The 15,972-nt window shown below is 36.0% G+C and overlaps 1 protein-coding gene across 3 annotated transcripts in view; it reads left to right on the top strand.

Moving 5' to 3' along the window:
• SF3B3 (splicing factor 3b subunit 3) overlaps positions 1 to 15,972 on the top strand; it is a 44,046-nt gene that overhangs the window by 12,646 nt on the left and 15,428 nt on the right. For 2 of the 3 annotated variants that reach the window (XM_006172727.2, XM_032486702.1), the window contains exons 9-11: positions 4,709 to 4,874; positions 7,283 to 7,378; positions 9,615 to 9,687. In XM_006172727.2, the coding sequence (XP_006172789.1) occupies positions 4,709 to 4,874; positions 7,283 to 7,378; positions 9,615 to 9,687 (335 nt within the window). Of the gene's footprint in view, positions 1 to 4,708; positions 4,875 to 7,282; positions 7,379 to 9,614; positions 9,688 to 11,621; positions 11,650 to 15,972 lie in introns of all 3 variants that reach the window. The other variant, XM_014551383.2, reaches the window with a different exon arrangement.

Here is a 15,972-nt window from a genome sequence, read left to right as displayed (position 1 = left end):
CTTTCCCTTTTGGTAAACTGTAAGTTTATTTTCTGTATCTGAGTCTGCTGCTGCTTTTTTCTTTTTTCTTTTTGTTTGGTAGTATAGTCAGTTTACAATGTTGCATCAATTTCTGGTATATCATATAATGTTTCAGTCATGTATATTTGTTTTCATGTTTTTCATTTTAGGTTACTATTGTTCTTTTTAAAATAAGTTCATTTGTGCTTTTAGATTCCACATGTAAGTGATATCAGATAATATTTGTCTTTCTCTGTCTGGCTTCACTTAGTATGATAATCTCTAGGTCCATCCATGTTGCTGCAAATGGCAGTATTTCATTCTTTTTATGGCTGCGTTATATTTGTGTGTGTGTGTGTATGTGTGTGTGTGTGTGTATGTGTATGCATTTGCATGCGCATGCGCACATCCACACCACATCTTTATCCATTCAACTGTCAATGGACACTTAGGTTACTTTCATGTCTTAGCTATTGTAGATAGTGCTGCTATGAACATTGGTGTGCATGAGTTAAAATTTTTATAGGGTGCTAAGTAGCAGTTTAAGTTCATGTGGAAATCAGTTGTCCTAACATTATTTGTTGAATGTACATCATTTTTAATGCCTATACAATATTCCATTATGTGGGCATGAGTTAATTTACTTAAATAAGCTTTTATTTGTTGTTAAATAGACTTAAGGATATGGTTGCTAGATTGAAGAGTACACGTTTTCAAAGTTTTTGACACATTGCTTAATTACTAAAAGTTTTTGCTGATTTATGTTTTGCAGCAGGGTATGTTGTCTATTTTGCTTCATATTGTCGACACTAGGAATATATATATATATATTTCAAGCTTTGCTAATTTGGTAAAATTTTTGTTTAATAAAAAGATTGGACTTTTTTCATTTATTTGCCTAGCAGTATATCTTCTGTTAATTGCTTAATCCTATCTCTGTGTAATTTCCTATACTATCCTTTAGTCAGGGACATTTTGGGAGAGGCAGTATAGCCTACCGTAAACTCTGAAGTCACACTGCCTGGATTACAATCTTGGTTTTATGTTTTCTAGCAGTATGTCTCAATTTTCTCCTTTATCAAGTGGGGATAATAATAATGTATATCTTACTGGATTTCGTGGGTATTTAATACAAATGTCAGATACTAAAAAGTACTTTTATTGTGGGAGCATTCAGTAAATGTTGATTACTCCCGTTCTTGTTATTTTACTCTGGAATGTAGAAAGTTTTGGAGAGTGAATAAAGAGCAAATAAGTAATAAAAACTACTCATAATCCTAGGATTCCAGAATAGTCACTTTAACATTTTGTTGTTATCTACTTCCATTATCTTTACTTTCTAACATGTATATGTAGTTTTAGTTTAGAGAACTGAAACATTCTATAAAAAACTATTAGTTTACTTTTTCAAAAAAGCAGTACATCTTAAAAAAAACTTTCTGTATCAATGAGTCTTTATTTTTCACTTAAAATTTTTATTTTCTTTTTTCATTATGGAAATTTTCTAACAGGCACAAAGGAAGAGAGAATAGTATAATTAATGAATAACACTATTCAGTATAACTGCATGTGCCCATCACTCAGCTTCAACAAAGGCCAACCCATGACAAATCTTACTTTATTTACACCTCCCGAAAATAATAATAGTTTATTAATATAATCAAATGGCCAGTTAATATTCAGATTTCTCTATTGTCTCAATATTTCTCCAGTTGATCTGTTCAGATCAGAATATTAGCAAGACCCATACATTGCATTTGGTGTACAGTATACATTTTTACCAGCTACATAATATTTTATGGCTATATCCCCTATTGCTGGGTATTTAGGTGGTTTGTACTTCTGCTATTATAAACAGTGCTAAAATGGACTTTGTGGGTATATCTTGGCACATTAGCTGAATAAAGCCATAGTTAAAATTCCTGTATGTGGGGTGAGATTTTGATAGGAATGCCAAATTGTCTTTCAAAAGATGGTATCATTTTACATTCCCACCAACAGTGTGAGGAACCTTTTTTCTTTTCGGTACATGACAAAGGGAGAGTTAATAAGCTTTTGAAAATCATTGAATAAAAATGAGCAGTTCAGTCAATAGAAAAATGGTTACAGGATTTGAGCATGCTTTTCACAGTAAAAGACATACCAGTGGTCTATAGGTATAATATGTAAAAAGATTTTTAAGCTCATTCATAATTGAAGGAATGCCAATCAAAAGAGGGTACCATTTTTTTCATCTAGTAGATTGGCAGACATTAAAAACTTACATAATAACCTGTACTGATAAGGCTATAGCTGCAGACATAAGGTATTATCTTCTTGCCCATTACCTTGTGCAGATAGTGTGTTTGCTAGGATTTACACATCCCTATAGTCTATAAAGTCTTCTAAAAGTTTTTAATACAGACAGTGATTTCTTTTGTTCTGAAGAATAGTGGTGTACATTTGTTGAGTACTTGTCTGTATGTATCAGGCACTGTTCTGAATGCTTTTCTTATATTGTCTTATCTTGGGTTCTCCTGTAAGCAAAGCCTGAGAAAAGGACTAAGGTGCCAGGTAGATTACTGGGAGGTAATTGCAGGAAGCAAGAGTGAGAGATCAGTGGGGAGAGGTAGGGAAAGAAGACAAGCCAGTATTAAGGGTGTGTTGCCAAGGTTCCTGCTGTGGGCTATGGAAACTGGCTTCTGTCAAGACCTGCTGAGAAGCATGCAGAATGCCTCTGAAATTGGCCGCCTGGAGGTTAACACCAGCTCCTCTCCCTCCTGGGTTGAAAGTTACTCCTGGGGGCATGATCTCTCCTGCACCTTCTGTTGCTCAGGCATCCTCTCCTGGAATAGATGTTTTGGGGCAGAGGCCAGAAAGCTTACAATGCACAGATGGGATATTTATCAGAGTGAGATGGGTTTGAGCTTGTGAGAAATTAGCCATTACTGCTGCTGCTGAAATCTAGAAGACTTAAGAGTGGTGATTTGGGATATCAGAAACATGTACTATGGGTGTTAACTGATAAGGCAACCTGTTCATCAAACACTTAATTGACCGTTTACTATGTTCTAAGCACTTTACAAATATTAATGAGTAACATACTCTATAACAGTGTTGTTATCCCATTTATAGTTTAGGGAACTGGTGTCACAGAATTTAAGAAATTTGATCACACAACTAAATCTGACTAAAACCTAGACCACCTGGTTCCAAAGTTCCTGCTCTGAAGCATAGCACTATAGTCATGGAAACTGATTCAACCAGAGCAACCTTTCCTGTGATAGAGATAGTGAACCCAGCATCCTTTTGGTTATCTAGCAGTTACTAGACAGGGAAGGTATCTTTGACAGGTGATCTTTATCATCTGTATATAGACACCTTGCCTGAATAAGGAGTTTGTATTACTTAACTTTTTATATTCTGTCTTCTCGATGCATTTGTAAATCGTTCAAGGATAACAACTACTTGCTTTTCCATAATTTAGCATAGAATCTGATGGGTTTACCAAAGTTAAATGCTGATGTTTATTTGGCTTATTTGAGACCCTGATTTAATCATTTATCCTGCTCCTAAAAAGCTACATTCGGTTGTTCAAAGCGCTTTGTATTGAAAGTTTGCTATATTACTTAAAGAATAAACATGACCAGCAGCAGTGTAGTGTTTTATTTTAATTGAGCTGCTTCCCACAAGTAGGCTCATTGCATACTCAGTTTGTGATGGTATATTGTTACAGATTATCTACTCCTAAATTCCTTTCTCTCTCTCTTTCTCTCTCTCTTTTGTGTGTGTGTGTGTGTGTGTGTTTTGTGTTTGAATCAGTTTATAGAGCCAGAGGACAGACAGAAAAGCAAGATGATTTTGTTGCTTATTATTTCTGGATATGTTTATGTTTCGTTGTTAGGAATAATATTATCTGCATACTTTTACAAAGTCATCAGTGTTTTTTTTGTTAGATTTGGCCTGGTTAATGGTTAAAATGGGAAGTGGTTATAGATTTTCTTTGGATTTCCTTTATCCATATTTCATTTTATTTGACAAAAATTGTTCTTATTAGATGCGATGTAATGCTCTAAGTACTCATTGAATTCTATTGGGAAGTATTGTTCAATTTTGCAAACAAGGCAAATGAGGCACAGAGAGATAAAGTAATAACACAACTGAGGGGCAGAACTAGGATTCAAATCCAGGCACTCTAGTAGAGGCTCAGTGCTTTTTAACCACTGTATGCTGTAACTTCTTGTCACTGTACCAGTTTGAATTCAATAGTCTTACATTTTTTGCCCCTGCTCTTAAGTAGAAAAGCTCACTCAGATAAGCAGAGATTTCAAACTATAGATGCTGACTCAGCATAAAGTGATTTATGAGCATTATCTGGATGGCAAACATCTTCAGACAGAAAATTTTTTAAAAATGCTATTTGCTTTTTTTCTTCCAGTTGTGTTGAGATATAATTGACATACATGGGTGTAAGTTTAAGGTGTGCAACATAATGATTTGACTTACATACGTCATGAAATGATTACTGCAGTAGGTTTAGTGAACATCCATCATCTCATTTGGTATAACATTAAAGAAATAGAAAAAAAATTTTTTTCCCTTGCGTTGAGAACTCTTCGGATTTATTGTCTTTTGACAGCTTCCATATATAGCATATTAGTGTTAATTATACTTATCATGTTGTACATAAGACAAAGCATTTTAACTAAAGTCTTTTGCTTTTCCCCAGTTACTTATATCAAATTGCACATCTTGGAGATGATGATGAAGAACCTGAGTTTTCATCTGCCATGCCTCTGGAAGAAGGAGACACATTCTTCTTTCAGCCAAGACCACTCAAAAACCTTGTGCTGGTTGATGAGTTGGACAGCCTCTCTCCCATTTTGTTTTGCCAGGTGTGGGTCTTTTCAGTCACTATAATGAGCAGTGCCAGCCAGCTGTTTTTTAATCTGAATGAATTTAAAGTTTTAACTCCAATTAAATTAAGGTCTAGTTTAAGAGTTAGGTTTAGCAGCATGTCTGTGGAATTGCCAGTGTTAAGGGTGAAGCAGCTAAATGTATTTGGGTGATTAAAAACCATCACATAAATCCTAGGGCTTAATTTTTTTTTTATTATAAAAGTCTTGTTTTATAAAAATTCAGATTGTACAAAGCTAAAAAAAAAAAAAAAATCCTGGGCCATGGTGAAAGATTTGGATTCTTTTATTGGGAAGCCCAGCCCATCTCTGTTCTGCTTCCCTTTGAAGCTGTTCCCATTGGCCTTGTTGAATGGAATTTCACCTTTTTTAGAACTTTGACTGAGGTACACCTCTAGCAGTTGGCATATAAAGCCCTGAATTAGAGATTTTTTTCAAACATGTTTTATCTTTCGAAGAATATTAGGTCTTAAAAATCAGGAGTCATGAATTTTTGTATCCTCTAAAGACAGTGGCAAGCTGAGTTGAGTGCACAGTAAATATTTGTTGGCTCAATAACGCGGGCAGTAATTAAATATTCCTCACTCGTGATTAGAGTTTCATTCTGTGCTTTCTCCAGAGAAGTTCTAAACGCATGTTACTTGACACAAAAATGTTAACTGAGGCTCTCCTTGTTAAATTGACTTCTCAGTTAATGACCACGGACCAATAAATCTTTTGTTAGAGGGGGAAAAAAAAGAAAAGAAAAAATCCTACCCCCAGTCTTTTCAACCCTCCATTGCACCAATCCTTCACCATTAACAGCTTCCAGTGATTGTTTCCAGGCATTTTCTCTGCACCTATGTGTGTTTTTCTTTTTAACGTAGTGCCCTCATCACGGGATTCTGAAATAGACCTTTTATCACTGAAGAGTCTATGAATTCCTATATTTATCTCATTTTAACACTCATTTCCTCCTTAAAATACTCCAGAGACACTAGGATCATTCAGTAACAGAACCTTTTTAGGAACCCAGGGTGGCCCAGGATGGGGATTTTTGTCTCCCACTGCTGGTGTTCAAGTGTAACAGGAATTTTATCAGGTCAGTGTATCCTGGATTCCTTGGGTTCCAGTGATCATTAGGTACCACCTGACCTTGTCTAGATGATTATACTTTCAGTAAGAGAGAGTTTTGCTAACTGTGTGCTGGGGACTGAGGTCGGCAATCAGTCACTCTTCCTGGCAAAATGAACAGTTCTGAAATTAACTGCTTTTCCTTCTTCCTGGGAAAGGGTTAGTTCTAAGGGCAGTAGAAAATAAGTATGAGTAATTCCTAATTGGGTTATTAGTAATTTTTTTTTTCTGTTTTCATTGGAATTTGAGGAAATAATTGTGTAAATAGTTTGTAGATCAAGAATAAAATGAACAGGAAGTTCAGGTATCTTTAGCAGTACTGTAAGCATTTTTTGCTACGTATCTCTACTAGCCTGATGAGTCATCTGGATCCCCTCTCTGAATAATATTTTTAAATGTATATAGTAATAAACCCGATTGTCAAGATAGCAAGTAATTTTTTAGGTTGTGAAAAATTAATATATGTGCTTCTGTAATGGGCTTTAAAATAACAAGATGCTTTTGAAATAGGTGAGTTAAGTTTTTTTTTTTTAAGAAATCAGTGTGAAGGCTGTATACGCTCACAAGCCGCTTGTTCATCCATGTTACAGTAGGCGGCACTGCCTTACAGGCAGTCAAAAATTTTCATTTGAGTTGTACAGCTTGACAAAATTACAAATACAAATAACTGACCTCTAATAGTACTGGAAAGCAGCTAGATGTCTGGGTTACTAGTACAAGAACACATGGCTTCCCCATTTGGTGGCAAACAACCAGGTGCAAAGTTACCCATTAGTTGATCAGACAAATCATAAGAACATCTGTAGATAGGGTAACTGTGATCATGTGCATTCTAAAATGCAGGTCTAAAAAATACAGTTTTGAAGTAGTGATGAGAGAAGTGATAATTGGCGGTATCTGTAAACTTTAATGTTGGTGACAGAGTCACAGATAATGATCATATAGTTTATTATCTGTATTTTTAGTTGGAAGGAAACACCAAAGTTTTACTTTGTTATATAACAGCTTCACTTACTGTAAAAAAAAAATACTTCATTAACTCAAGAAGCAATATAAGCCTCTTTTTGTTGGTAAAACTTGCTTCAGACTGGCTTGCTTTTTGGAATGTTGGGTCTTTTTCATTTCATATCCCCAGAAACTGTAGCAATATTTACAGCCTAATATACTAAAAAGCCTACCTACTAAAAAGTGGTTTGTCTCCCTGAGAATAATCAGGTTTGGGTGCGGAGAATTATCACAAGCAGACATTTTCCCCCCTAACTTTCTCCTTGCAGATAGCTGATCTGGCCAATGAAGACACTCCACAGCTGTATGTGGCCTGTGGTAGGGGACCCCGGTCATCTCTGAGAGTCTTAAGGCATGGACTTGAGGTAAGATTGAAATTTCTAGATCATCTGCAGAGTTCGGAGGGAAGCATTGATAACGCAACCTTTGGCTTTATTCTGATGAGATTAAAAATGTATTTAATGTTTCTGTGAAACAATGTTTTCTTCCTCCCTTATTTCCATACAGTTTAGAGTGTACATTTCCTATTCTTATCATGTTGGCACAGTGGGCATATTTGAAAAATTTGGCAAATGGAGATAAAAGGGGAAAAACACCTTTATTAGTTCTAGGTTCATGGCAATTTCATTAGGAAATCTGCATGGCACGTTTTACTCTCTTTACTTTTAGGTCTTAATTCAAAGTTTTTAGATACTTATATTTTTAACTGTTAATACTGTGTATATATTTTTGTATCTTACTTAATTTATTCCTTATTACTGTGTACTCTAAAGTTATACTATTTTTAATGTTTTTGCAATAAACCTCCATAGTAGGTGGGTCGTAATTTATTTAATGAATCCTTTATTGTTGGACTTCCTGGGTGATATGAACACCTAAAAAATATGGACAAAATTATCTTCTCAGATCCCATAACCTCTTCTCATCATGGTTCTAGTGTTGATGCCTTTTAGCAAGTGCCCTGGACTTGATTTTGTTAGGAGTGAAATAAAGCTTCCTGTGACAGTTTGCTTTTAGAGCTTGGGGTCGGCAAATTCCAGGCTCTTAGAGGCCTACTGCCTATTTTTGTTAATTTTTATTGGAACACTGGCAAGATGACCTCAGTTTTGAATTCTGGCTCTACTACTACTAAATAGCTATCACTAAGCTTTTGTTTCCTCTTCTGTAAAATGGGCTTAATAACAGCACCTGCCTTAAAGGATTGTTGTGTGAATTAAATGAGAACGTATAGGAAGCAGTTACCAAGGTTTGGCATATGGTAACTGTTCAATATTCAATAAGTGTTAGCTATTGATATTGCTGTTCAAAAACATTTTAACTCTGCCAAAATGAATATTTTGGCATTCATCAGATCACCCAATTTTCAATGATTCGAATGCAGTTGAGACCAGTAGTTCTTGATTGGTTACTGCTCATTGGATCCTGTTGAGTAGCTGATGAATGAAAGCAAGTACTCAACACAAAAAATACATACATGCATTTACAGAAAATTTTGTGTACGGTATAAAAGATAAAGGATTCAATTAAGAATCATTGTTTTGGAGCCCCTGCCCCCTCTCACTTTTTCCTAATTCTATAAAAAAAAGTCTTTGTTATATATAAAAAATATTTTCAAATTCTTGAATATTGCTGTGTTCCTTTATGTCTGTTTGTTGAACCTTGTTGTCTAGCTAGATTATGGTCTCAGTTGAGCAGGGACACTGTCAGATACTACATTCAGTGTATAGACTGTAGTATACCTGACATTTACATTTTATTGATGATGAAGCTTTCTAGGGTTCTCCTGTACCATGATCAGGTACTCCTATTATTACATCAGTAAACCAGCGAAAGAGTAATACCTTTCACATATGTACTTGAGTTCTTCCTATAAAAGGTACAGTGTTTTAGGCTGCTTATTTTTTTTGTCTCTAGATCATTTAAGAAATATTCAATAAAATTTTTATTTTAGAATGGTTTTGGATTTACAGAAGAATTACAAGGACAGTATAGGACAGTTCATGTGTAACCCACACCCAGTTTTCCCCTCTAGATCATTTGAGTTCTTGTTTAAGAACCAGTAGGACATTCAGAGGATTCTTGACTCTGACCTTAAGGAGTGTAAAAATCTAGTAGGAAGGACAAAACAGTTCCTCAGATCACTTTTTATATAAGTATCCTAAGAGGTGGTGATTGTGATTTCTGTAAGAGCTTATAGAAGGAAGAGGAGATGACTGCCAGCCAAGAGGATAAGGGAAGATTTTTCCTAAAGGATGTAACATTTGAATTGTTCTGTGAAGAGAGTTGGAATTTGGCCTTATGGGAGTGAGAGAAAGAAATGGGATGCTAACTTAAAAGGCCTGTTTCATTCCCACATGCTCACTTTTTTGTGTGGGTTTGGATGCAACAACTATCCTATTGCTGCTTGTTGAAGTCTTACGGGGATTGCTAATACCTCTTGCATTTTGGTTCTTACGTACTTTCTGACTGGATGGTTCCATTCTTTTAATTTAGTATATACAGTGTGATTCCTGCCATATTGGAACTGTATTAGCTTGTGTAGTTGTGAGCAAGGAGCTGAGTTTCATACTCACTGGATATGTGGTTTGTCTCTTCTGTCAGGTATCAGAAATGGCTGTCTCAGAGCTACCTGGTAACCCCAATGCTGTCTGGACAGTGCGTCGGCACATTGAAGGTAAGCAGTCCTTTCCTAACAGTCGAAATGAGGGTCTGGGTGCCATTGACAATAGAAGGCTTAAGAAGCTGCATTCATAATACTTCTATATCACTTCATCTAGCACCATATACTAGAATCTGGCCCAATACCATGTTTTTGAGGCTCTTGCAGTCAGGATGCCTTCAGTAACTATTTGTACACATGGATAATGGGTGTGTAGGGTGGCTGTTAATATTCAGTACCTATATACTTTAGTATCATAGATAGAGCTATTTCTGCCATGTGTCATGTTCTTTGACTATATCATCTTTAAGATATTATTTCCATCTGTAAGAGGTATGGTATAGAGGTGAAGTTTTTGCTGCTTCATTTTTCTTCAACCATGTTTTCTCTTGTGCTGAAATCACAGTGAATTGAGGGTGTTACTCTATGTATTAAGAGATTTTGTAAAGCTTAGTCAGTCCTGCTCAGTGGATGAGTATGTGCTTAAGGAAAGCAGAGACTGATTGAATGGAATCAGAATTTTAGAGTGAGTGGAAAAGAAGGGATGGAGGAAAGAGGAAATCTGAGTTCCTGAATACAAATGGTCACCTCATCCTAAAAATTTGAAAGTTATGTGAAAATGAGTAGTAGTGCAACAACAGGAAAGTCTTGTGACAACTGAATTTCAGTCCCTTAGAAATAAAATTCAATTCTCATTTTCTGTTTAATTCTTTGGGGTTGTAGGTCATTTCTACTCCTAGACTTTATTTTTCTTATTCCCTCAGGAATGTGGGACTGGCCAGTATACAAAGCTTTTTCAAGAAAGCAGCTGGAAATCTTTCTGATATTTAGATGTTTTGGTTGTATGGAACAAATTAAGGGAGTTAGGAAATGTGTAGGAGGGAAACCTATTAGTAGAATACACATTTTCATGGATTTTGTTTTCATGTAGGGATTGGAATCCAATCTGAGTTCAATAAAAAGAAAAAAGTGAATAGGAAATTAGTTTCGTTTAAGCTGAGAAGAAGATAATTATTAGATGCTTGGTTTTGAAAGATTTCCCCATTTTGCATAATGTCTTCATAAAGAAACTGGTCAGTGTTGATGTTCACGTTTGGCTTGGTGGCTGGTTGGTTGATAGTAAGGGTCTTGAAAACTTTGCTTAAACTGAAGTAGAAAGAACCTTTGAGATAAAACCTAATGTGTTCCTCTTTTTTGTTTGTTTTTAATTATTAAACTTTATTGTAAAATAGATTTGTATTTGAAGAAAAGTTACCCCTCATTTTTACGAAGAAGGCAGAAAATCACAGGGGTTGACTGTCCCAAGATAGCACACCTAGGTGATAGAGACTGAAAGCCCTGTCTCCTGAATCCCCATCCACTGCTCCTTTGACTAACCTTGCAATGGGAGTCTGGGTCCTGCTGGTGTTCTTGGATAAGTTTAGTATTCTTCAGCCTGCTGTCTTTCGAGTGTCTACCTTGTACTCAGAGTAATTAAGATAGGATCCCCACTGTTAAGAGTACTTGCCATCTAAAAAAGAAGACAAGTATACAAAACTTTTGTGTGTTCTGATGTGATGAGAGGCATGTTGCCAGGAAGGGTTAGAGAAGAGGGAACAGACGTGTTTAAGAATCAGGAAAGGGTTTTGGGATGATGTTTGATAAGTTAGTGATAAGCAGTATGTTGCATGATGGAATTTGTAGCTGAAAAGTTTTCTCCTCTAAATACCAAAATCTAGGGAATAATTACAACCTGATAAGTTTTACTCTTTAGAAACTATAATTTGGGCAGTCATCCACAAAACCAGGTCAGGTTCTTTCTCTTTATTCTCTTTTCAGATACCCTAAGTTACTGTTGAGTGAACATTCCACATGTCCACACATGCTGCAGTCTTCCAGGCAACTACTAACTTTGGCTGGTACTTGGTGATGCACACTACCAATACCAAGCCTTTTTTTCTCTTCCACAGGTGGCTGTGAAGGTGCTGATCACCACAGGTGTGTACCTATTGCCAGGGTCTACCATGGGGTCTTAGAGTTTACCCAGGGAGAGGGAACTGCACAAAATATTGAGGCTGCCCTGATAACATCTCTCAGAGGGTAACTTTGCAGTTGGCTGTCCATGTGCACTAGGTGCACACCCATCTTTGAGTAGTCTGAGGCAGGAATCAGCTTCTCTTACTTTCTCCCACAGGATGTGAAACATAATCAGTTTGTCTTTCATTACTTCGAAAGAGCTGTAGCTAGAAAACCTTAACTTTATACTCCCTTGGAGTTTCTGTATGTTCCAGGTGTAGTGACTGAAAGATTAGGCCCTGGAGAAAGTCCCCCTTTTTCTCTTTTTCTTTTGAGTATAATCAGGACTGTGCTGAGGCAAGACAAGGACTGAGTAGTCTGAATATAAAGTGAAAATGAGATATTGGAGGCCTAAATTATCTGGATGATCACTCCCTTTACCATTTGGAGTGGGCTGTTTGTTGAGTTTGAGATACTAAGGTAGTGGAAAGAGAATAAAGCATTCCCTCTTCTGTGGGCTGCTTACACATTGCTCAGACAGATGGAAGTCCTGTTTAACAGACAAAGATATATCCTCATACACTGATAGATTCTTCACTGAGGTATGAACTCATGTTCTTTTAGATGAAACTTGCAGCCTCTGGAAGAAGACAACATAGATACTCATAGTTCACAGTCCATCGAGCATCTTTATTTTTATGAGCAATTTGGGACCTTGGGTCAAAGAGAAGATAAGGAACTTAAGCAGCCCTTTTCCTCATTCCCCCCATTCTCTACATACAAGTTTAAAATGTATGATTTTGGTTTTTTTTTTTTTTTCCCTGGATGCCCTCCTTTCCTCTTAACTGCAAGAAGAGGCCAGAATCTTGGCCAGTTAGAGCCCTTTGTTGTTTGGCTTTAATTTGCTTTGGCAGAGCTTTTTAAGATACTAGGTTTCAGTGTTGAGAATGTGGGAAAGGACACAATATTCATATAACGTTAAAATTAAGCAATTCCTGTTGTTTTTACACACCAAAAATTTCCAGTTCAAAAACTTAGGGCTGGAGTAAAGCTTATAAGTTTGTTGTGTGAAGACTGATGTTGGGTTTTTGTTGTAAGTTATTAAGATACCATTTTGGGGATAACCATATCTGTACTCAATATTTTATGGTGGTGAACAGTGTGGTCTTAAAAAGCCATTTTATAAGGTGTCCCCAGGGTATGTGATACATGTTGACACTTATAACAAAATAATCTAAAATCAACTGTTTGTCTAGTGTTACTCCTTCTAATTTGGAAATTGAACCCTTACTCTGGATTCCTGGTGTAGCCATTAGATTACAACCATCGGGAAAGATCTTTGATCCTTAACTTTTTCAGCCACCCAGTTGATATACACAGATATTATTAACTGAAGCAAAAGTTTTGCAAAACAGTACTTACCTTTACTATGTGTGAAGCACTATCATAAATTACATTTATTTCTATATTTCTATTTTAAAATGCTGATTGAAATCCACCAAGTTGATTTTATGTCCTGCTAATTGGTCAGAATGCTAATATAGGTTATACCAGTATTAATACATTTTCATCTGGCCCTTTTTGCTGTGAAGAACACTGATTCTATTGAAAATGACAAGTAATCTTAGTTCAGTTGAACCACCTTTGGAGCAATCAAAATTCAAACTATGTCCTTGATGTGGGTGGGATGGATCAGACCTATGGCACTGAGCTCTGATAATAATCAAAACAGCATGGTATTGGCATAGAAACAGACATGAATCAACAGAATAGAATAGAGAGCCCAGAAATAAACCCACAGATTTATGGTCAATTAATCTTAGACAAAGAGGCAAGAATATACAATGGAGAAAAGATAGTCTCTTCGGCAAGTGGTGTTGGGAGAACTGGACAGCCACGTGTAAATTAGTGAAGTTAGAACACTCCCCTCATGTCATACACAAAAATAAACTCAGAATGGCTTCAGGACTTTGTTTAAGACAAGACACTATAAACCTCTTAGAAGGAAGACATAGGCAAAACATTTAATGACATAAATCTTAGCAGTGTTCTCCTAGGGTAGTCTACTCAAGCAATAGAAGTAAAAGCAAAAATAAACAAATAGGCCCTAATTAAACTTAAAAGCTTTTGCACAACAAAGGAAACCATAAGCAAAACAAAACAACAACCTGTGGAAAGGGAGAAAATATTTGCAAATGATGTAACTGACAAGGGCTTAATTTCCAGAATGTATAAACAGATCATACAACTTAATAACAAAAAAAACCAAACAACCCAATCCAAAAATGGGCAGAAGACTAAACAGATAATTCTCCAGTGAAGACATACAAATGGCCAGTATGCACATGAAAAAATACTCAATATTGCTGATGAACCATCAGGGGGATCCTCCACTGTTGGTGGGAATGTAGTCTGGTGCAGCCATTATGGCAAAAAGTATTGAAGATTTCTCAAAAAACTAAAAATAGACTTATCATATGATCCAGCAATCCCACTCGTGGGCATATATCTTGAGGGAACTCTAATTTGAAAAGATACATGTTCTCCAGTGTTTATAGCAGCACTGTATACAATAGCCAAGACGTGGAAACAACCTAAATGTCCATCGACATATAACTGGTTAAAGAAGCTGTTATGTTTATACAATGGAATACTACTCAGCCATTAAAAAAAATAACATGGATGGACCTGGAGATAACCATTCTAAGTGAAGTAAGCCAGAAAGTGCAAGAAAAATGCTATATGATATCACTTGTATGTGGAATTAAAAAAAAAAGACAAATGAGCTTATCTACAAAACAGAAACAGACTCACAGAGTAAACAAACTTATGGTTACCAGGGGGCAAGGGGGTGGGAAGGGATAAATTGGGAGTTCGAAATTTGCAGATACTAACTACTATATATAAAATAGATAGACAACAAGTTTTTTCTGTATAGCACAGGGAATTATATTCAATTTCATAGTAACTTATGGTGAAGAAGAATATGAAAACGAATATATATATGTATATGTATGACAAACATGCTATACACCAGAAATTGACACATTGTAAACTGACTATACTTCAGTTTAAAGAAAAGAAATCTTGTTCATCTGGCTGGCAAAACTTTGAAAATAAAGAATGGTCCAAGTATATCATTCTTAAGAAAAGTTTATCACTAGATATGGTACTAAAAAATAAAAATGCTCCAAAAAAAAATCCAAACTATGTCCTTGATGGATCAGACCTATGGCATTGAGCTCTAACAAGGGCTTAGGCTAGCAGGGTCTTTTAGCAACTTCTGCTAAGAGTGAGGTAGCCACTCCAATTTTAGTACCTTGTCTACTTGTCATTCTGTCCCATGTTTGCCTGATTTCTGTGTGAAGGGGACAGAAAGAGGGGAATTGATACAGAAAATTCAAATGTTAAGTAGGAAAATCTTAATTCTTTTTTAAAAAGCAAATATACCTTTATTTAGCATTTATCAAGCTTTATGCCAAACATCGTGCTGGATATGAGACACAGAAGCTGTTTTGTGCTGTAGGGTGGAATGTATGAGAAATAGATTAACTGGGATCTGCATGAGAAACTTTGGGGATTGCCTATATGACCTCCTTGAGAAACTCATTGGTGTTTGTTATCCAAATACATTTTATTAAATAAAAAGCAAATCCTCATGACCACTGAATAGTTACATTTTTAAATGTGAAAAACTAGAGAGGTCAAAGGGCTGACAATATCAACTACCTCATCCCTTTCATGGTTATACAATATTTATACATCACTCCTATTGGGACATCTTGGGAATCTCAGTTTCCAACCCTAGGAAGACTTAGTCTCATGGAAGCTTAATCTCTGTTTTGTTCGTTAGGTCTTGTGTTCCCCCATAAGCTTCTTTTGGAAGAAGATGGAGACCTTTCTTGGTAATAGGGAGTATCTTTCAAGAATGGATTGTGATTAGCATCTCGCATGAATAAACAGGCTCTAGCTTCAATATGTACAAATATTGTAGTATTCAAAATTTCCTCTTGCGTTGTCCTCTTGCATTTTTCTAGCAAATGTCTCAAGAAAATATTAGCTTGCAGAGGTATTAGATATGGGCATGTCTAATCTATACTGTTTAGCCATTTAAGGAAGTATGTCTGTAGGCTATTACGACCCTCAATTACCTTTTGGATCATCCTATGCTGTTTTCCACATGATTGTGTGTCTGATGACTACACATAGAAGAGCCTTCGAAGGTTTCTGAAGAGAAAACTTAGTGTGTCTCATTTGGCTTTGTAACTAATGAGTTCTTAGCTAACCAACTTCTTTCTTTTTCCT

The sequence above is a fragment of the Camelus ferus genome, chromosome 9 (assembly GCF_009834535.1).
Source record: "Camelus ferus isolate YT-003-E chromosome 9, BCGSAC_Cfer_1.0, whole genome shotgun sequence".
Classification (NCBI taxonomy): Eukaryota; Metazoa; Chordata; class Mammalia; order Artiodactyla; family Camelidae; genus Camelus; species Camelus ferus.
This window is presented reverse-complemented; position numbering and strand designations above follow the sequence as displayed.